The sequence below is a fragment of the Callospermophilus lateralis genome, chromosome 13, assembly GCF_048772815.1.
Source record: "Callospermophilus lateralis isolate mCalLat2 chromosome 13, mCalLat2.hap1, whole genome shotgun sequence".
In the NCBI taxonomy this organism is placed as follows: domain Eukaryota; kingdom Metazoa; phylum Chordata; class Mammalia; order Rodentia; family Sciuridae; genus Callospermophilus; species Callospermophilus lateralis.
In genome coordinates, this window is record NC_135317.1 from 11,117,364 (window position 1) to 11,139,688 (window position 22,325).

Genomic DNA, 22,325 nt, shown 5'->3' on the forward strand with positions numbered 1-22,325 from the left:
TCTGAAACCCGGAAACACCTTTCACCAGACCCTGAACTGAACGGGTCTGTCATCTTTTTGAGATGGGGGCCTTGCTAAGTTGCCCAGGATGGCCTTGAATTTGCTCCTGCCTTCGTCTCCAGAGCTGGTGGGACTGTAGGCATGTGCAACAGTACCCGACTGATTCTAGTGTCTTTTGGTGACCAACTATTCACTGTAATTGCAAAGTGGTGACATCAACCACCCTGTCCATAGTAGCTGTCAATCATTTGTAAAGAAGCATTTTACTGACCCCCCCCCCTTTGGGAACACTGTGGATTCATGGATTTTTACCTTTTTTTTTTTTTTTTTACACACACACACACACACACTCACTCTTTTAATTAATTAATTAATTAATTTGAGACAGTGCCCTAAGTTGCTAAAGCTGGCTTCAAACTTGTGGTCCTCCTGCCTCATCCTCCTAAATTTCTGGGATTATGGGCATGTGCCACCATGTAAAGTCCTGGCTTTTCTTTCATAAACTGTGACATACAATCCTTTGCCACCACTCTTGACACTGAGAAGGAGCTGTTCAAGGCTCTTATACTTTCTGACCCAGCAGAACCCTCCTAGGTCACCTGGTCAACAGCCCTGTTTCTTCTCACTGGAAACTGGAAGAGACACCAGACTGCACAGGGCTTGTGGCATGGGAGAGTGTGGGGCCTTTCAGACGAGACCCCACCGAGATCTGCAATTTGAATATGTAACAATTCTCTTTCATTTCACACTTGTGACTCCCTTCTTGGTTCTCAAAAACAAAACAGTATTTCCTCACTTCATCTACAAAACAGCTTCAGAACTGCACCAACAGCACGGCCTATGAGAAGCCCCATGTGAAGCCCGGGCTCTCTCTGCAGTCCCAACTTAGAGTACTGTTGCCAAGCGTGCATAACCAGCCCTCCAGTCATGCTCACTTGAACATACATATATATATATATATATATACACACATATATATATATATATATATATATACATATACATATATATATATATATATATATATATATATATATATGTATATTTTGTATCAGGAATTGAATACAAAATGAAGGGCACTTAACAACTAAGCCTCATCCCCATCCCTTTTTAAATATTTTTATTTAGAGACAGGGTTTCACTGAGTTATCTAGGGCCTTGCTAAGTTACTGAGGCTGGCTTTGAACTTGAGATCATCCTGCCTCAGCCTCCCAAGCTGCTGGGATTACAGGTGTGTGCCACTGTGCCCGACTTTTTATTCTTTAGGAATTCTGGCTTAAAATACAAATTCTTTCCAAAAAATAAGGATTTCAAGCACATAACCAAGTAACTGCAGGAGTGTAAAGTACACAGCGCCTTCTATGAGAGAGGGCTACGCACACTCTAGGCGCTAAGCAACAGTGTGACCATTACCAGGCTCTCCTCCGGTTTCTTTCTTACCTTCAATTTTTTCTTGCAATACATCCTCTGAAAGGTCCGATGCTAATGCAGCCAATTTACTCAAGCCAAGAAGTGTTTTTTTCTTGGCAAAATAACGAGTCTCCATATTTGCCAAACCCAGAAGCGTTGCATGAGCCTACAATAAACCACAAGAGGCAGGGTAAGGTCCTGGTGTCAACCCGACTGGGAAGCAGGGCTCGGCACACCCTGAATGCTGCCTCCCCTGAGCTGAGCCCACAGTGGCACACCAGCAACCAGCACAGCCAGCCTGCTTGGAGCCGCAGTCTCAACTAGGCAGGCTGCCGGGTACCTGCCAGGGGAGTGCTTTACTCAACCAACTGGAATGAGCTAGCTCTGAGAATATGCTCATTACAATAATGGTTATGCACACTTGGCAACGACTGCTCCAGAGATTACTGTGTTGTATCAGTAGCCAAAGCACAATGGCTCACTTTTTTTTGAGGTATTAGAAGTAATGACAATGTCATCATAAATCAATAATGCCAGATTTATCGAATTATTCCAGAGTGGGAGGATTTAATAACCTGTAAGTACTACCTTCTAAATTTGTAAACATTGTTTATTATAAGTTGACAAAAACAAGCACATACATTTATGGAGTGCAAAATGAGGTTATAACACACACATACAATGTGGAACTCTTAAATCAGACCAATGAATAGCTCCTTTACCCAAGGACTTATTTTCCATGGTAAGAATACTTGAAGTCTACTCCCTGAGTGCACCGCTGTCAACTGGCAGCACGTAAGCAGCACCTTTCCTCCCTGGGCTGTAGCTTGCACGGTGGCTGCAGCCCTCTGCCCCTCACCTCAGCCTCTGCTAGGGTCTGCTCTCTGCTTGAGTGACTCCGTGCCGGACCCTGTGGATGGGAGACTACAGTATTCGTCACTCTAGTCCCAGCTTATTCCACTAAGCAACAGGTCCACCAGGGTCACCCATGCTGTAGCCAATGGCAGATTTCTTTCTAAAGCTGAGTGCCATGCCACCATGCACGTGCCTCTCATTCACCCATGTGGATGCAGCTAATCCCTCAACTTGGTCGCTATATAGTCAGTGCACAAGTGTGGGTGGCACACTGATGTTATATTGTCTGGGGACACCCAGAAGTCAGCAGCAGGGTGTGTGGCCACTGCTGATCTCTGAACGGCCCCAGCACGGCCCCTACTGGCTACATGGGGGAACACTCCCACTGAGACCAGGCGGAGGTTCCTTCTGCTGCCTCCTCCCCAGCACCGCTCTCCTGTCGTGCTAAGGAGGCTGCTCTGTAAGGCGTGCAATGGCCTGCAGGACTGCCCTGTACTCGCTGTGGTGATACCAAGCATGCCCCTCTGTGGCATCCATACCACTTCTCTTCAGAAATGTCTACTCAGGTCTTCTGCCCATTTTTAAGTTGAGTTCCTTGTTCTCTTGCCTTTGAGTTCCTTCTATATGTCTTCGACACAAACCCCTACTCAGGAGCACAGCCATAAATAGTGGTTGAATTACTAAAACCAAATGAACACACCAACAGCTGCACACACCCATTTCACATAACCGGGTCCTTCTTACCTTTTCCAGCTCTTGGCTATTAACCTCGTGTAGCCAGCTGAGATGTTCATGAGCTTGCAAAAAACTTGCCAACTGTCCATGTTGAGAAACAGGCTGAGACAACAACTTGCCCCGCTTTCCTTTCTCCAGATACCAACGGAAGAGAAAGTCTGAAAAATTCTACAAGTCACAGAGGTGAGAACCCATTACTCCTTGTCAGTGCAGCTCTAAGACGCTCTGTCATGACAACAAAATGCTAAGCAGCTTCCAAAGCCCAAAGTAGGTTCTCCTTTTAAGCAATAATTTCCTATGCTGTTACCACATCGATACGTATTTCTACTATGATAGTGATTTTCCTGTTTGCCTAATTCAATCATCTCACTGGACAAGCCAGGTTCAGAAGGAATTTCATTTCATGATCACTGGCTTTGCTACTGGCAGAATCGGAATGTGCACAGGTTGGTGAGGGAGCTGTCAGCCATGAGTAGTAGTTAAATTTAACTAATGTTAAAACTTCAGTTTCTCAGGTGCCGGCCAAGAGCCTCAGTGGTCAACAGCCACGTGTGTCCAGCTGCTCTCTCTTGGACAACGGATATAAACATGATCTCCACCATCACAGAGCGTTCTACTGGAGAGCATGGGACTGTGCCATCCCCCAGCAAGGCCTCGCAAGCAGTGCCACGCGGACAGCCATGGGGGCTGGCATGGTGAGTGGGAATCCAGGCAGGCCCCCAGGAACCTTGTGCTGGGCACTGGAATGCGGTGCACATGGACTTGAAGACCAGGGGAGAGTTAGGAGATATTCGCACCAGAGGTCTCTTCTCAAAAGACATGAGACCAGAAATGAAGCACAATAGTAGAGGTGGTGACAGAGCCCTGGCCACCTCCCTGCCGGTTCTGCTGCGCTCAGCCTCACACTGCAACTGCAGAAGGAAAGGGCTGTCCCAGGAGAAGGCACTCATCCCACCTCACTGCTCTTTCACCCCAAAGTCCACGCCACAACTAAAAACCACAAGACCAAAGAGGAGGTTAGCTGAGGCTGACCCAAGAGTGAGCAGGTTGTAAAGTCAGCAGGGCTTGAAGATAATCACAGAATACGTTAAAGGAAATGTACACATGGAAGGAAAATGCCCACAGATGATCAGAATCCATAACAAGAATTTAAAAGTCACAATGGGTGGAAATCACACAGTTCACCACTACTGTGAAATTCTGTACATGTCGCGCCCCATAGATGGGCCCTGACCACACAAGGAGCCAGTGAGGTCCCACAACATCCCAACAGATGCCACTATGGGTCACAGGACGCACAGCACCTGCTTAGGCTGCACTAAGTACAGGTGCTGCTGTAGATACAAAATGATGGCACCTACCCCAAGGCCCCAGGGACAGATGAAAGAGAGGAGCCTGACCACAGGGTGGCCCACCACCCACATGCCCAGGGCCTTACCTGATCGGCAAACTGAGTCATGTAGCGCTGGAGCCTGCTCTGGTTGTCAGTCTGCTCACACAACTGTACTAAGATGTCAAAGTCACAGTACTTCTCTGCTAGAGAAGCAGCCCACGAGTACTGGCCCAGTGTGACTGAAAATGAGAACAGAAGGAAGAAATTCTGTTAGCAAACATTAAACACATAGTGAAAACAGTACTTGAAACTTCCCTGTGTTCATACTGCACACTAAGAATAACCAAGGGGACGGGGACCTTTCTGGCTGCTGGCACTAGTTTCCTAATCCATATGCACTGCCAAAGTGCAGACACAGTCCACTGCCTCCCTGCAGCTTCCAGACACGATGTTGTCTCCCACTTCCTGGCCAGCACGCCTGACCCTCAGCTCCACAGCATACCTGCTTGGCCTTCCCCAGCCATGCCACACTCTGCTGTGAGGCTGCTCCTGCAATGCCCAAGAACTGGGCTCTTGAGGTCACTGTTTAATCAACTGCCCTCTTTGGTCTATCCCTTGGGCCTTGGGGTGGGTGCCATCTTTCTGTGTCCACAGCAGCATTTGTATGTACTTGGTGTAGCCCAAGCAGGTGCCGTGCCTGAAGAAGGCTGACTAAACACACAGGGACAGCAGTAGTGTCTGCAGCACTCAGATTTCTTGGATAGGGCGGGGAAGACACCACCACACTGGCCAGGCTGCATATCCACTGCTGGACACCTATAAAAGCTTAAATTGGGCAACAAAGAAAAGGAAAGACCCTCGGTACTTTTGGTTTTAGTTGCTTAATTTAGGTTTTCCCAGGTGTCCCAAATGGAGGCACAGGGACATATGGGTGTCTGACCCCTCCTTTGTTCCTGCACACTCAGACCCAGAGCCTCCACAAAGCACCCTGCACTCACGTAGAGGAGACAAGAGGTCTGAGCGTCTCTGCAGGTACTCCATTTCCAGGCTGTTATATCTCTCCTGGTCACTGGACCTGTCCAGAGACTTCAGCTGTGAAACATAGCCATCCAGAAAGCAATCAATCAGTGCAACCAGTTGCTCCATTAGGATGTTGCGGAGATTGCTGTCTGCCTGCGGGTAGACAATCTTCAGGATGATCCCGTGCTGCCGCACAATAGTGGTTCGGATGCCAGCGGGCCCACCTGTTGCTGTGGAGTCACAAAGAGTTGTTGGCTGTCAGGATTTCCCAGTGGCTGAGGGAAAATCAGTTGCCTAAAGCCCATGTGATATCACTGCTACAGGGAAGCATGTTTGCGTGCAGATGACACTGGCCTGTGCCCTGCATGAGCAGCATTCCCTGTGGAGCTCCCCTCAGCAGTCAGGCAAACTGTACCTTCTTCCTTCTGAACTCTGCCAAACCTTCGGCACCTCCTTTGTGGTGCTAGGTCAATGTAACATACAGCCCATTGCCCGGGGCCAGGCCTGTTTTTGGGAGCAGCTACTTGTACTGAGATACCAGTGGTATCTACTACTTATATCAGTAGATGTACAGTGAGTATCAGTTAAAACAAATGCTGGGGGAGTCTACAAATGCATGCGAAGGTATGAGTAGCAGACCAGCACTGTCATGCTGGAGGCAGCACTGGGGTTTATTCATGCCACTCACAAACCTGCGCTCAAATATAGCTGCCAGCAGGTCAGGCTGCAGGAGTACACTGAGCAGGCCCACCATGGCCATGGGGCACATGTGGCTTCTGCTCCTACAGACTTGCTCTGGGGACAACGGGCTGTAAGGAACACCCTGTGAGCAGCAGTATTCTACCTGTCCATGGAACATATTCCGGTTCTTTTCCTCCTGTGTCTTCTCTCCTGTACAAGGAGCTTCTATTTTGGCGATAATGACTAGCAGCCTGCAGCATGTCCTGAGAAAATGAGACATATTATCACAGACAGATGTGACATATCTGTTTTCCTTTTCCTTTTTTTGTGGTGCTGGGGCTTGAACCAGGGCCTCACATATGGCAAACAAGTGCTCTACCACTAAGACACAGTGCAGTCCAGATTGATGAGCTTCAGAAGGATGATCTGAAACACCAAAGTCTATTCTCAGGCCAGATGTGTTGGCCACGACTTCGATCTCAGTGACTCAGAAGGTAGAGGCAGGAGGATCACAAGTTCAAGGTTAGCCTTGGTAACTCAGCAAGACTCTCAGTCTCAAATATATAAATTTAGGGCTGGGGATGTGGCTCAGCGGTACAGCGCAGGCCTCACATGTGCGAGGTCCTGGGTTCAATCCTCAGCACCACATAAAAATAAATAAATAAAATAAAGGCATTGTGTTCAACTACCACTAAAAAATAAATAAAAAAAATACATAAATTAATTTTAAAAAAGACCCTGTCTAAAATAAAAAGGGCTGGTGATGTTCAGTGGTAACTCACAGAATTCAATCCCTAGTACTGCAAAAACAATAGATATTCAGCACTTTTGGGTTCTTTCTGCGTTTTTTTTTTTTTTTTTTTGTACCAGGGAACCTGAACTTGTGATCCTCCTGCCTCAGCCTCCTGAGCCACTGGTGTATGCCACCATGCCTGGCCTCTGCCTTTTTATTGTGGTACAAGAGACGGAACTCAGGGTATCATACATGTTTGGCAAGTGCTCTACCACTAAGCCACATCCCCAGCCTAGTTTTCTCTTTGAGACGGTCTTGCTAAGTCAATTACAACAGAGCAGGGACAAGGAAACCACCTTCTCATCTCTCCCTCTCAGGCTCTGGGCCACTGATGCTGATGCAGCTGGGCTTACCTTGAGAACAGTGTTGACGTCAATGGCCACCTCCGCCCACTCGAGGGAGTCCAGCGCCGTGTCCCTCAGGACCTGCTCCTCATGCTCCAGCAGACATTCGCAGATGGTATCCACCTGGGAAACCTGAGGGCAGAGTCACTGCTTAGCACAAAGTAATGGAGGCATGGGGAGAGCTGTGCCATAGCCTTAGTTTCCAAGAATGTCCTCAGATCATCAGGAGAAAACCTACTACCTGATAATATTGGACACAAAGTTGAGAAACAAGGAAATTAGACTCTCCCAAATTTTAAGATTGCCCAAGCTTGTGCTGTGGCACGTGCCTGTAATCCCAGCGGCTGGGGAGGCTGAGGCCCCAAGCAACTTGGTGAGACCCTGTCTCAAAGGGCTGGGGATGCAGATCAATGGTAAATGCCCCAGGTTAAATCCTCATTATAAATAGGTGAAACCTGGATTGCTACCAAACAGATTTTTAAATTCACACTCCAAGTGGCTAAAGTACTTGCTACCTGGTGCTGTGCCTCAGGGTGGGATGTGACCTTCACACAGTCCTAGCTACGAATGCTGTTCCTCTGCAATGGCAGTAATGTGCTCCTTCAGGCCCAACTGTGTTGGGTGAAGAGCTGGGAAACCAGCTCCTGGTTCCTTGCCTTCTGGTCCACACAGGTGCTGCAGCAGAGCACTGGACAGGTTCAGTCCTGCTGCCCCAGGGAGCCCCCCCCACCCCCCACTTGGGCCAAGCAGAGCCACTCTTGCAAACCCGAGCCTCCACCTGACCCAGCCACAGGTGCTGGAGTAGCACAGTTACTTTTTGAGTAGAAAGGTAAGAATGTTTATGCTATTGAGATGGAAACAATGGAGCCATTCACTGTTGGCTGCCCACAGCACAGATTTCACCTTTGTGCACTCAAACCTCAGACTAAAAATGGTGGGAGAAAAAAAGTTACAATGTTGCTCAAGATAGTATGCAACAGGCCTACAGGGTTGGGACTGTACCCAATATGTAGACTTTAAAAAAATTATTCCTTAGGGGCTGGGGTTATCCTCAGCACCATGTAAAAATAAATTTAAAAAAATTATTTCCAAAACAATACACTATTTAATAGTAAGTAACTGCACTGGGTTTTATAAGTAACCAGAGAAAATTTAAGGTGAGTGGGGAGGATATGTATAGGTTCTATGCAAACATTACCCTGTATTATACCAGGGACTTGTGGATTTTGGCATTCACAGGGTCCTGGAACTGCTCCCCTGTGAACACTGAGAGATGACCAAGGTAAGAAAGCAAGCACACTCACTGTACACACATAGCAAGTGTCCACCTTGGTGCTCTCGAACACACGCTGGCCTCAAGCTGCTCCCAGCCCCAGGCGGTGCCACTTCCCCAGCTGTAGAGGGGCCATGCGAGAAGAGAGCCAATAGTGCAGGCTGTCAGTGCACTTTCCATCAGGCTGCCAAATAGGACACGCTCCATGTGTGGCCCTCCACCAGAGGCCATCAGGTCTACATGCCTACTCAGAATGAAAACTCACCACACCACATGGACAGACTGCACATGTGAGATGTTCACACACCCCTCTTCCAGCAATCCCTGGCAGTGTGGCCATGCACAGGGAAGGCGAAGGAGGCTGGAAAGCAGCACACCAGGGTGATGGGGACATGCTAAAGACACCTTTATGTGGTACAGTATTGTTTTCAGTTTGCCTGCATGGTGCTCCTAAAGAGCTACTCGTGAATTATGTACCCAGTTAATTACCTCCACTCAGTTGGCGGGAAGCTATATATGCCTTAAATTCCCTACTGTGCTCTGCCCTGCAAGCCAAATGCAGGAAAGGAACTAGACTCTTGCTCAGGTCTTTATGATAGTTTTAAAATCTACCATTAATGATATTTTAAAAATCTTTGCTTACCCCATAAAACCATGTCTGAATAAAGACCAAAGAAAACACCAAGGTTACAATTTGACTTGTTAATTAGGAAAACTGAGGTGGATTATCTTTCAATTTTCTGCCAAATTTCTTACATTAAAAATTAAAACAGAGCCAAAAAATGCTACTGGGGCACAGCTTAGAGGTGGAACGCTTGCCTGGCACACACGAGGCCCTGGGCTCCATGCCCAGAACTGCTAAACAAAGTGCTACTCCTCACACTCCCTAGGAACTAATCAACTCAGCGTCTAAAAACAGGAAATTCAAGCTCAACACATTCCCAAGACTGAACAGAAAGTCTGAGTTTAGGTGAAAGTGCAGCAAGCACTAGAGAAGAAGAACCCAGCCCAGCCTGATGGACCCTGGGACATGGCCTGGCTGCAGGAGTGGAGAGCCAGAATCAAGGTGCCAGCAGAGCCTGATATTCCAGATATCACAGGGGTAAAGGAGGAGCTGCCCCCGCATCTAAACAGCGCTACAAAAAGAGATGGCATGAAGTGGGCATCAGCAGGAACCCAGGAGGGAGCTGAGGGGGTTTAGTACAGTGACCACTACATAGTGGCAGATAAGATCCAGGGTGTAGCCTAGGATGCGGCAATGCTCCTGGTGAGCATGATCCACCCAAGTGGAGGGGGACAGCCATTGGGAGGCAGAAGATATGCAGATGTGGCATGTGAGAAAGCTGAGAGAACAGCCACTCCACCTCTGGTCTCTGCAGTGACCCACATTCACAAGGGGCCAAGGCTGGAGTTCCTGGGGAAGGCTAGCTTTTCCAGGCAGCCAGGAGGGGCCGTGGAGGCAGGAACCCTCAGGCACCCAAAGCAAGCAGGGAGCCCATTTAGGTCAGCTGTGCAAGCTCTGTTACAGAGCAGGTAACAATGAGTTGACACCTGAGGGGCAGTGACCATAAAACTGGGAGTTTAATTTAAAATGTACATAGGGTCTTCTAAGATTCAGTTTATCCTCACTCTGCCCTGTCTGAGAACAATCAGCAAATGGTGCCCTCTGCAGATCCAAGAAAGCCAGACAAGGATGCCTCTGACCTCACGGAAGAAGACGTCTGCAGGTGTCAGGCTGGGTGGGATCTCCCGATCCCTCTTGCTCAGCGCCGCCTGGATGGCAGTGTTCACGAGGTCTGGCCGCCGTGAGTGGTGGTTCTTGAGAGCAATCGCTGCAGATAGCTTTTCCGCGTGTTCACAGAGCAGCCGGCGGGTTGCCATTGGTGTCCCTCTGACTGGAGATGTGTGCAGACGCCCAAATAGGCCAACCTTGCAAGAAGACAAGCACGTGTCCCTGAGACGACGCTCACTGCAATCTGAAGCCAGGGCAGCTTGTTCCCTGCACCTGCAGCCACCTGGTCAAGCTTTACCCAGGCAAGGCTGCCAGGAAGCCTGGACATGCCTGTTAAGGCCACCCGAGTCCACCCTAGATATCCTTAGTTCCTGGTCGTAGTTTTCAAGATGGTCAAACTATTCTTTCCCACCAATGCCAATCACCTCTCCTGTACCTTCAGGGCTGCCTCCAGCCCATGGCCTGGCATGCTGCTGCCCTGCACACCTGCTGACTCCCTCCTGCCGAGGTGGCTTCTGGTGGGTTCCTGGAATCCAGATTTCCTGAGCACTAGAGGAACCACCAAAGAGGAACCAGGAAGCAACCAGGACACCAGTGTGGCCACTTTTCCATCTCATCAATTAGCACCTGCTCCTCTCACTCTCACTTCCTCATCTGCTAGCAGATTTCCTTTTCTAAAACACAAGAGGTTTCATTCCACACTTCTGTTCTAAGGATTTTATTTTTTCGTAACATTTAACGACAACAATGATGGTAAAGATTTTTTTGGCACACAAGGTTAAACCCAGGGTTCCTACTGAACCCAATCCCACTAAGTCAAACCCCATCCCCTTTTATTTTTTGTCTTGACACAGGGTCTGGCTAAGTTGTTGAGGCTGGCCTTGAACTTGGGATCCTCTTTGCCTCAGTCTCCTGAACAGCTGGGAGTACAGATGTGCACCACTGTGCCTAGCTAGATATCTTGCATGTGTGCATGTATGTGTGTGTACCGAGGATGGAACTCAGAGGCACTTGACCATTGAGCCACACTCCCAGCCCTATTTTGTATTTTAGAGACAAGGTCTCACTGGGTTGCTCAGCACCTCGCTTTTGCTGAGGCTGGCTTTGAACTTACAATCCTCTTGCCTCAGCCTCCCAAGTTTGCTGGGATTATATACATGTGCCACGGGCCCAGCTAGAAATCCTTTTTGTTTTAAAATATTTATTCTTAAGTTTTAGGTGGACACAATATCTTTATTTTACATTTATGTGGTGCTGAGGATCGAACCCAGTGGCCCCCCTCCCCACACGCTAGGCGAGCACTCTACCACTGAGCCCCAGCCCCATATCCATTGTTTTTAACGAATGAAATGTGTTGCTGAATCTAACTGTTGTAATTCAGTCAACCTGTTCACCTGATTACCTTAAAACGTTATTTTAAGAGTCACTCAGTATTTATGATTTGAATTTATCCCTCAACACTCTGTCAGGTTCAGCTCTTCCATAAGGCTCCTGATGCCTGCATTTGATGGCCCCTGCATATAGCAACAAGTGAAGCAGGTGGGGCTGGGCCCACTTCTGCTCCTGATGGCAGACACAGGACCCTCCTTATCAAAGTGGGTAGTGGTGTCCTGAGGTGCTGATCTCACTCCCACCCTCAAAACAAGGACATAGTCTCATTGGCCATGTACTGGCTCAAGGGAGGCAAGAGCTCTGTGCCAGAAGTGTTTCCTTAGAGGTCCTGGTCCCACATACTTCCTGCCTGTTACCACAGCAGTTCCTCATCAGAGACAAGATGTAAAGATGGAAGGTAATGAAAACATAAAGGCAGAGCCAGAGAGGGGCTTCCAGACCCTATCAGGTGCTGCCAGTGACTGAGCCTCCATTCGGGTCTCTGGGCCAGCAAAGCCATAAGGCTCATGTGGTGGCCTCTGATAAGCAGCCTGTCCACGTGTGGCGCCCCACCCAGCATTCACACCCTCAATAAGGTGACTCCGCCCTACAGAAGATGCTCTGGCCTCCCATGGGTCTGCCTGTGCCCTGCTGTGACCAACATCATCTATCAGCACAATGGGCACAGACCGAAGTTCTTCCATGAAGGCACGCAGAAAGCCTTCATGAAACCCTGTTTTGAAAGAAGCTGGTCTGATGAACAGAACAGCATCAAAGCTAAAATGACAAAAAAGCTGATGTGGCATTTCTTTGGAAAAGTGATCCTTTCTTCTCTTAACCTAATTTTCAAGGCAGTGGTCACCCTGGAGTAGCAGCCTTCACATGCCCTGGCTTGTTCATTTCTGCGTCTGCACAGGGAATGGGAACTCGAATCAGGCCACTGCGAAGTGCCAGGACAGAGTGGGCACCCTGGGTGTGGGGCACCAGAGCAGCCCGAACCCTCAGGGACTCTCACCTGGTGCAAAAAGTCCACCAGGAGGCCATGGGCTTTCATCTTGTCTTCCAGCTGGTGGAGGATGATCAGGGAGGTGTTGCTGAGCCCAGGTGCCTCTGTGAGAACACAGAAATGAGAGAGAACCCAACAGAGCTTTCAGAATCACCATGGCTAGTCAAGTAGGGTCTGAAAATACCTGAGAGGACAGGGCCAGTCCTTCGAAATAATTATTTACATTACTCCATTGTTTTAAAATTTAGAGAAAAATTTGAAGGGTTTGACAAAATTCATATTGTACTTACTCAAAACAAGAAGCATGCTCTGTTTAGTTTAAACACTGTAGTTATACGTTTGACAGCTTCAAAGAAACAGCTATGGAAAGGAGTTGGGCAGCAGGGCTTTCATCCCACGTCTGCCTAAAGCAGGACCATTAAGGATAGCACTTTGCTTACCATGAACCACAGAGGGGCCTCCATGCTGCAGAAGAGCTATGTGTTAGGGAGGTCACCCAGGGCAGGCCGAAGGACACGACATGCCCATCTCTGGTACCAGACTCGATGGCACCTAGGAGAGTCTGCCATTTCTGTTAACCAAATACACAGTCTGCCAAGACCATCATCTGATCTGGGGCCTATATGCCATTGAGTTCCTCCAGAAATGAAAAGCAAGGTGCAAAGCAGCCTGCCTCTGAAGGAGCAGTCAGTGCTTGTACCCATGTTCCCCTAGATGCTCTTCTGCTATCTAGATCTACTTTGAGTCCTGTTCAAGATCTACTGAGAACAGTTACAACTTCTAAAATAATATCAGGCGAAAATTCTCAATTGTTTGAGAAACTAAAATATAGTTTCTCCTCAAATGGGTCATTCCTCAAAGTCAAACTCTTCTTACCTTCAGGAACAGACTCAGCCCACCGAGGGTCAGAGGCTGGGTAGTCATCCACCACATCTACACTGATTTGGGTAACGGCCCTATCCAGCTCAGAGTCAGAATCCAAGTCGGAGTGGGAGGAAAACAGCTCGTCAACCGTCATTTGAGCATGACCCAAGTCTTTCCTGAAACAAATTGGAAAACAACAGTATGAAGGGAGGCAAAACATTTCCAAAACTTACCATGGAAAATTACTCAGGAGGTTCAAGTCCTTTGTATGGGTTTCAGCCTTTAAAGTACAATGGGAAACCTCAGCTGCAGCCATGAATCCAACAAACACACCGAATGCTTGAAACATGCAGGCACCAGACACAGGAGTTTGAGCAATACACCAAGGCCCTGGGCCTCAGAACGCACAGTGTCGGGGAATCAGGCAATAGCCGGCGATGGCTACATGTGTGCAGCACCGGGACAGGGAAAGACAAAGGCCACTGAGCCTGCAGAGGGGCGGGAAAGCTGCCACCTGAGGCCTGGCAGGGGCCGGGAGGAATGCAGCAGGGTGTATGATGCTCACAGCACACATCCTCAGGGCAGTAAGGAGGCAAACCATGGCAAAAAGTACCAGGACCATGGAAGGCAGTAGGCAGAGCTGCTTGTTTTCCAGGCCATTCTGACTCTCACCCTGACAGGTGGATAGCAGATGAGATGGAGGTCACTGCAGGAATCCAGGCTGATCCTGCTTTGCAACCTAGATGAAGAGGCTGCTTCCCCAGGACTCCAGACTGCCTGAGCTCCCAGCCAGGATCACCAGTGGAGTCAGGAGTCTAGGGCTCAGACCAGCAGGAGGCCATCAGGAGCAGGTGCTGCTCCTGAGGCCCTCCCAACTCAGGCTCACATCTAGCCATTATCTTATGCAGAGTCCACTGAGGGGGCTGAATAGAGCCCCCATTCTTGCCCAGAAAAACCTCAGAATTAGACCTTGTCTAGAAATAAAGCATCTGCAAAAACAACCAGTTAGGGTAGGGATTAATTTGGCCCAAATCCCACAGTCGGTGCCCTTACAAGACCCTGAGAAGATGGTCACACTGGAAGGATGGGCTGACACACCAACAAGCCCAGGAGCGGACTTGGCAGCCAAAAGCGGGCAAGGTGGGGCTCCTGCAGAGCCTCAGAGGGAGCCTACCCCATAGTGCCTGAATCCTGGGCCCTGGCCTCCAGAACTGAGACAACACACTTCTAAGCCACTGAGTTTAGAATATTTAGTTTAGTTCTAAGCGCCATACATTGACAGGCTGCTTATCAGAGGCTACAACCAGCAGCCACAGCAACTAAAGCAATCATGATGGTGGCTTGCTGCCTTGTTTATATCTGATGGAACAGTAATAAGTGCAAAACTGGTAAGATCAGATACTCTGAATCTCCCAGGAAGCCTGAACCACGCAGGACAATGAGACTAAGGGGACCGCTTTAACAAAGCAGAAACAAGCCTGATGGTGCCCACACATCACTAGTGGGCCTGCAGCTTCACAAGTACCACAGTACGACTGTCCATGGCCTTCAGATGCAAGCTGGGCTGCAGGGTCCTGGCCTGAGATCTGTAGGCAGCAGACACAGTGAACTCTGGGGACTTCAAAACAGATGCATCAGCTAAACCAAGCCCTGCCAGCACCACACCCGCACTTGGCCAACTCCGCCCAGGGGTATTCCCAATCTGTCCCAAAGCTCAACAGCTAACTGGGGGCAAAGCAGGGCTGGACCGCAATCCTCAGGAGTGTCTGTTCAAATGTGAATTCACTGAGCCTTTTAAGGAAGGTGCCAGAACACAGAAGTGTACAGGAAAATGCTAAGATGAACTGAGATTTGAGCCCGCCCCATGGGGCTCAGCCACTCACTGTCCCCACAGAGTACCAGCAAACCTCGTTGCACAGTGCAGACACTGGCAGGCATGGCAGTGGGCAGCAGGTCCAGTATGTCCTCTCTACTGGCACCTGCAACCTATAAATGAGGTCACGCAGCCAGTGCTGAATGAGAGAGAGAAAGAGAAATGGGGCGGAAAACCAGAAAAGGGCTAAAATGCTCTCCTGGTAGAAAAGCAGACAGAGCTGATGAGGGAAACACAGAAAACCGTCTAACAGCACGACTGGCCAGGTGGAACCTGGAGACCCAGGCACACTGCAGGTTACGGGGAACAGAGAGGCAAGGAAAGCAAGATCCAATTAAAAAGCCACACAGCAATGGGGTGGGGGCAGGGATGCTGTCCTCTGTGTTCCCGTGGTGCTTTCAGGCAGCTTGGCAGGCTCGTCCTGGTGGTGCCCAGGAGCCCTAGGCTGGTGCGTAGCTCACCTTCCCGCCCTGCGTGGTCTGGTCCCGTGCTGAGGCCTGCAGTTCCAACAGACCTGCCTGCCCTCACAATTAGGAGCTCAAGCCTGGGACAATGGTGTGCATTCCTTATATTGTTACTCCAATTCTGCTCTGGATCTACAAAAAATTCCTGGAGCCATACATACATCCTGATTTCCCCTTTTGCTAGTTGTATATGGCCTAGAAAACCCGTACAAGAATCCAATGATACAAACGACAGCAGAGTAGACTGTAAGGTTACGGGCAGAAATGGATTACCAACAAAGACTTACAGAAATCTAGGTACCGACAAAGACAGGGCAATTTCCCCAAAGGATCTCAATTGTTTTAAAAATGGACCTGATACTATGAAGTACTTTTTTTGGGTGATTGTCTCTGACCTTTTTCTCTGAAACCAGAATTTAGGATAGACAGTTTATTTACTGATACTTAGAGGAAACATATAGTGTTTACATTTAAAACACACTTAATTACGTTTAACGACCTCATTCCCTAGTTCCACTTTCATCACGGAGGCTTCCATTTCTAGTGCTGCTGGGTTAATAATATGAATGAACAGGCTGTGCCAATGAGCACTCAGTACTTCAAGTCCTTGGGCCTCTAGCACTCAAATTCTGCTATCTGCTCTAATTCCAGAGGTCCTTTTATTTCACAGCACAGATGACAGCAACGTGGAACATCAGGAAAAAACTACTGCCCAACACAATGAAGCAGTTTATCTATGACAGTCAGTAACTACTGCTCATTTTTCTGACCAAGATGGAAAAGATAGAAACAGGAAACTTCTTTGAAAAATGAAACATCTTTTACATAAATGTCTGGTGCATTTTATAAGATTATAAAGCTGTTACATTTCTTCCATTCCTACAAATGCGCTGTTTGGTTTTTTAAAAAATTACAGAGCAGGGGCTGGGGATGTGGCTCAAGTGGTGGCGCGCTTGCCTGGCATGGCGGCCCGGGTTCGAGCCTCAGCACCACATACAAAACAAAGATGTTGTGTCCGCCGATAACTGAAAAATAAATATTAAAAAAATTCTCTCTCTCTCTCCCCCTCTCTCACTCTCTCTTTAAAAAAAAAAAAAAAATTACAGAGCAAATTTCCCCAAACTCTCACAAACAAGAGTTTATATCTTCTGAGCTAAGTAAAATGAAAATCCAGATAACATAAAAAGCAATTTTAAAGAAAATGTGCACAAAAACAGTAATGCTACCTTACCAAAAAAAGAAACTGCCAAGTGTCGCTACCCTCGGTGCCAGGGCACCTGGCAACATTTGCAGGCAATCTGGAAACGTTTCCCTCTTGGGGGAAGAGGGATGGGTGCTACTGGATGGCTGCAATTCACAGGTAGCTCCATAGTATGCACTTGCTCCCTTGTCAATATGCTGAGGAGCCATGGGAAACAGAGCTGGCACTGGGTCCTAGGAAGGTGAGTGGGCCCAGCCAAGAGCAAACAGCTAGCCAGCCGAGGCCCCACGCACAGGCCTAGTAGGGACAGTCAAGCAGCCCACCTACAGGACCCCAGCTATGCTCCAGCAGCCTCAGCGCCTGGCCTAGCTTGTAGGCAGCAAAGCCCAACCAAAGACCAGTCTCATCAATGCCAGAAACTCCTGTTTGCCTGCTACACGAGGAGCCCCTGAAAGCTGTCTTAGTACATACACACTGCTCTCCAGGAGGTTGGAGGTGTGTTCCATAGGAGGCCCTGCCTAGCAAGCCCTCTGTGCCCACCAGGTTCAGTGACCCCCAAGTTGAGAGCCAATGCTGGCAAAAGCACTAATGCTAAAAAAAACCCAACCCTCCTGATGACCCCACCCTCCATGTTGCTCCCATCCCAAACCAAGAGGTCAATAGCTAGTGCTGGCAGCAGGATGGCCCTGGTCTTGAAGACATCATACTGTACCTGCAGTACTGCAGAAAAGCAGCTTTCAGCAGCTTGGTCCTGTCTTCCTGGGCTACTGTCCCATTCTTTGTGGTAGTCTCAAAGACCATGCTCTGCAGGACACAAGCCAGAGTTCAGAGATGAAGGTCCAGAATATTCATGATGGCTGATGGAAGAACCAGATCACCTGAAGCCCCAGCAATGCAGCCTGTGCTCCAAGCTAAGGCACCTTACACCTGACAAATACACCCCACCCCACCCCTATACCTGACACACATACTCACACTCCCATGCCTGACATCCCTACACCTGACACACCCTACACCCCTCTAGAGATTGTACATGCACTCGGCATCCAAACACATGGCCAGTGCAGACCAACTCCCCAGGTCCTGCAGGAAAGTGGACAGCTCAGTGATCACACCCTCAGCAAAACTCCCTGGGGAGCTCAGTAAGACCAACACCATCTATAGGTCTGCTCTCACACAGCGCCACTTAACACACACCACTGAGCATGTGGGTAATTAGTACTGCCTAGCACTGGGGTCGATCCTCAGTACCATATAAAACAAAATAAAGATATTGTGTCCACCTACAGCTAAATATTATATTAAAAAAAGAGAGCATGTTGCTTTCTCTAAAGACTGTATCAAATCACTTTAAATTACAAAAATAGCTTATGTTTCATATACAATTCAAACGGAAAATATCCAAAACAATACCAAATATTTTTAGTCTCCTATAAAAGATTAAAAAAAAAAAAAAAAAAAACCTCCACAGAAAAGGATAGGTATCTCAGGTTTCAAGATTACAGGGGAAAAGTGAGTTTTTCACCCCACCCTCTCCCCTAAACTCATCCCAGCAAAGAAATAAGCACAATCTGAACTCAAACTCTTTGAGTCTAACTACCCAGGAAGAAGAAACCAGAGGGCATTGGCAGTGCTGGGACAAGCCACTACATGTGGAGAGGGTACAGGTGCGAACGACTGAGGAATAGTGCAGGGGAGCCCAGGGTGATGGCTGTGCAGATGCGGCTTCCTGAGAAGCATTTTTCAGAGCTGCTGGAAAGTGTGGGGTGATAGATGCAGACATTTAAATAAGCAAATATGAGCTGACACTTTTGCATCCTCCAAGACCCACAGAGAGTCCTATGATGCAGGAGATGCAGTCAGCATGTTACCAGGCTTAGGAAACCAAAAGCCACATTCACTGTGTCACTATGATGAGAGGTCCTGTGTTGAGATGGCACAGGAGGAAAAGCAAATCACCTGAACCCTCACCCCTAAGGTGGCAAAGCGGGAGACAGCAGACACACATACTGCTTGAAAGTCAGAAGGAACAGCACAGAGACTTAAAAGCAGTTGCTCTGGGAAGGAGGACCAGGGCATGATGCAGATCAAAGAATGAACATTCTCATCTAGGCTTCTTAACACATGTCTGGCTTCCTGATGGGCAACATGGGATGGGTAACCACATTACATCACTGCTTGGTCCAGCAACTGAAGACGCCAACGACTCCTCCAGCTCTTCTGCCAGCAGGGACACACTCTCCCTGCAAGTGATAGACACCAGCCCGCTGTTTCTAGAGAATAGGAGGGGAATGCCGCCACAGGAGCCTGCGCCCAGGATGCCATCTCCTGAGGGAAAAGCACACACAGACAGGACACTTTGTGGAGTCCACCTTGTGGGGCAGAAGCCATGGCCATGAAGCACCAGCACACTTCCCTCCCTACTGTGCACTTGGCTTCTCAGCTCCAGAATCAAAGGCCAAGGACCAGCCACTGCTTTAAGAAGCAGACCCTGGGGGCTGGGGATGTGGCTCAAGTGGTAGCGTACTCGACTAGCATGCGTAAGCACTGGGTTCGATTCTCAGCACCACATAGAAACAAAATAAAGACATTGTGTCCACCTAAACTAAAAAATAAACAAACAAGCAAAAACAAACCCCGTGCCCTCACTTCAGGATGATAAAGCCAGCCCTGCAAGACAGAAGGGGCTCAAAGGAGCACTTCCTCTGGGAGGCTGCCCCTTTCACTCTGTGGCGCCCTCTGGCCTGATTCTGCCTGGTCAGCCACTGGATGGGGCGACTAGGCCTGCTGGCCTTAGCACATCTGCCTGCTGCTGGTGCTCGGGGACTAGGCCACAGGCTTCATCCTCCACATAGCCCTCTGGATCACCTGGTGGAGTCGCTGTAGCCTGCCTGCACTGTGCGTGCCTCCACGCAGGAGCCCAGCATCTGCACTCCAGGCAGACTGGTTTAAAGAACATCAACTCATAAAAGCCACCCTCACTGGCACAAGTGATGGCTTCCCTGGAGCCATCTCTTTCCTTCTTGGTCTCTTCCCCTGGAGAAAACACGACTATCTTTCTCCATAAATGTAACAGGCTGGGGATTCTACTGTCCTTGTGGTTTCTCAGGAAGATCGCTCCAGCTGGTCCAGATGTGATATGAAGTCTCAGTGACTCCTGGAGGTACTATGCCCAAGCAACATGTGGGGAGAAAGGGAGAACAACACGGCTGACCAAGAGCTGCCAGCTGCACCTTCTGTGACCTCTACTGCACCTTGTGAATTAAAGCTGATTCTCTCCCGAGGGAGAGAAAACTTCCCAGTCCCAGTGGTGCACACGTGGACAGCGTTCTCAGTGTACAGGTAGGCAGTCTGACTTGAAGAGTCTGGGACCATCAGCCGGCACATGACCAGGTCTTCAGACTGAAAGGAGAATTTAGAAACAAAAGTACATGTTTGTATGATTTCATAATCGCATTCCTATGACAGCAGTCCATGAAATGACAGGCTAGTTCACCAGGCTCCTTCTGAAGACTCAAACACTGGCTATCAGATGACCTACAGAGCATAGCAGGACAGTTCTGTACACACTGCTATGGATGGTCCCAACCCTGGAACCCTTCAAATTCCTGTTAAAACCTGATCCCACAGTGAGGGGTCAGGAGGGGCCTTGGGCTACTCAGGAGTGAGATCAGGGCCCTGGTGAACCCGCCTGCCCTCCAACCACAAGACGATGCAGCAAGGGCGGCCCAGAAACCCTGGGTGTGGACCACTTCCAGCACTGTGCGTATGATTCTCTATTACCTATAACTCATGCAACCTTGGGTGCTTGCTATATACAGCAGCCCAAAACTTGGACAAACATCAGTCAGAGCAGTTATTTGCTGAGATGCACATAATCAGCATATTTGGAAAATGTTTTCAGGTATTCCAATTACAAGGTGATGCCTACAACAAATGTGAGAGAGAAAACAAAGCTTAACCCACCACACTATTTATTGTAGGATTAGAAAATCATTACAAATAATCCCCAGTTAACATTTAGGTTCTGACTCTTCTCTCACTGTCAAGACATCACATAGAAGCTCAACCTCATTTGGCAGGTGAAGGCTTCAAGGCCAGCATCAAAATAAAATAAAACAAAAAGCACATCAAGCACAAGAAAACTGAGCCAACTGTTCATGTACAGAACCAGAGGCAGAAATGGAAATAAAGACCAAATTAAATGATAAAATTAGCAAATGTTAATAAACTGCCATTAAAGAAATTATGTTACAAATGTTACATTAAAGTGGGAACCTAAGATTTGATTTATTCTAAAATTGTTTTCTTTATATCTCTTTGCACTAGCAGAAATTTTTTTCTAACAATGAATATGCCTTTCTTGTAAAACAGGAACACTTGGTAACATTCATTTCCATTTGAAATAAAAGAACAAACGAGCCAGGCTTGGTGGCGCATGCCTGTAATCCCAGCAGCTCGAGAGGCTGAGGTAGGAGGATCGTGAATTCAAAGCCAGCCTCAGTAACAGCAAGGCACAAAATAGGGCCAGGGAAGTGGCTCAGAGACTGCGTGCCCCTGAGTTCAATCCCTGTACCAAAAAAAAAAAAAAGAAAAAAGATTTTCTTGTGGGATTCGGTTAATGTCATGCAGAGAAAAAAGACTTAACAGAATTAGAAGAATGCAGTGGGTAAACGCAGGGCGTGCAGCTGTGAAGGCTTCCCTGAGAACACGCAGCTGAGGGCACCAGAAACTCAGCAGCATTTGCGAGCTCTGAGGAGCGCATGTGCTGGTGCCTGAAGTACAAGCCCTCTGTGGACCCACAGAGCTCCCTGGAGTTCTAAATGGAGCCCTATTACCTTTGGCCTCCTCCTGCCTTGCACCAGTGTTTCCTGCCCACTCGGCAACGCAGAAATGGTGACCCCGGGCTGCAGCAGGGGTCACAGACTACCTGCAGCGCCTCCACTCTCAGTGCTCAGCCACAGGTGGGAAAAAGGACGTTGAGATGGAAAAGCCAATGAGGCAGTGATATTGGAGAGCATTTCCAAGACCTACAGATATAACTCAGAGAACAAGATCCCAAAAGTGTTCAATGGTTAGAAAAACACTCAAATGTGCTGAGCCACTTTGTAACTTGACTTACCTGAAAAGGTGGATTGTACTGAGTGACTTCTACTGTAATTGCATCTGACATTTGGTAGCCATTATCTTCCACTGTCACAAGGGAGTAATAGACCAGGCAGGGGTTGTCTGCAGGATGCCACGCAGCTGCCAAAATCAGGAGCCCATCACTAGCCAGGGAAAAAGAGAGTCTGCAGCCTCTGGGGAAACAGCCTGGCAGGTTCTTACTAACTCAGACATGCTCATCGTGTACCCTGGCATCCCCGCTCC

At 48.4% G+C, this 22,325-nt stretch overlaps 1 protein-coding gene across 1 annotated transcript in view; it reads right to left on the reverse strand.

The window, feature by feature from the left end:
* Nup133 (nucleoporin 133) overlaps nt 1-22,325 on the reverse strand; it is a 45,874-nt gene that overhangs the window by 7,758 nt on the left and 15,791 nt on the right. The window contains exons 9-21 of the mRNA XM_076831390.1: nt 22,078-22,225; nt 20,210-20,357; nt 19,126-19,283; nt 17,668-17,759; nt 13,430-13,593; nt 12,563-12,657; nt 10,149-10,373; nt 7,181-7,303; nt 6,198-6,297; nt 5,332-5,583; nt 4,439-4,572; nt 3,010-3,168; nt 1,441-1,576 (exon numbers count right to left, since the gene is read on the reverse strand). Coding sequence (XP_076687505.1) covers nt 1,441-1,576; nt 3,010-3,168; nt 4,439-4,572; nt 5,332-5,583; nt 6,198-6,297; nt 7,181-7,303; nt 10,149-10,373; nt 12,563-12,657; nt 13,430-13,593; nt 17,668-17,759; nt 19,126-19,283; nt 20,210-20,357; nt 22,078-22,225 — 1,934 coding nt within the window. The remainder of the gene's footprint in view (nt 1-1,440; nt 1,577-3,009; nt 3,169-4,438; nt 4,573-5,331; nt 5,584-6,197; nt 6,298-7,180; nt 7,304-10,148; nt 10,374-12,562; nt 12,658-13,429; nt 13,594-17,667; nt 17,760-19,125; nt 19,284-20,209; nt 20,358-22,077; nt 22,226-22,325) is intronic.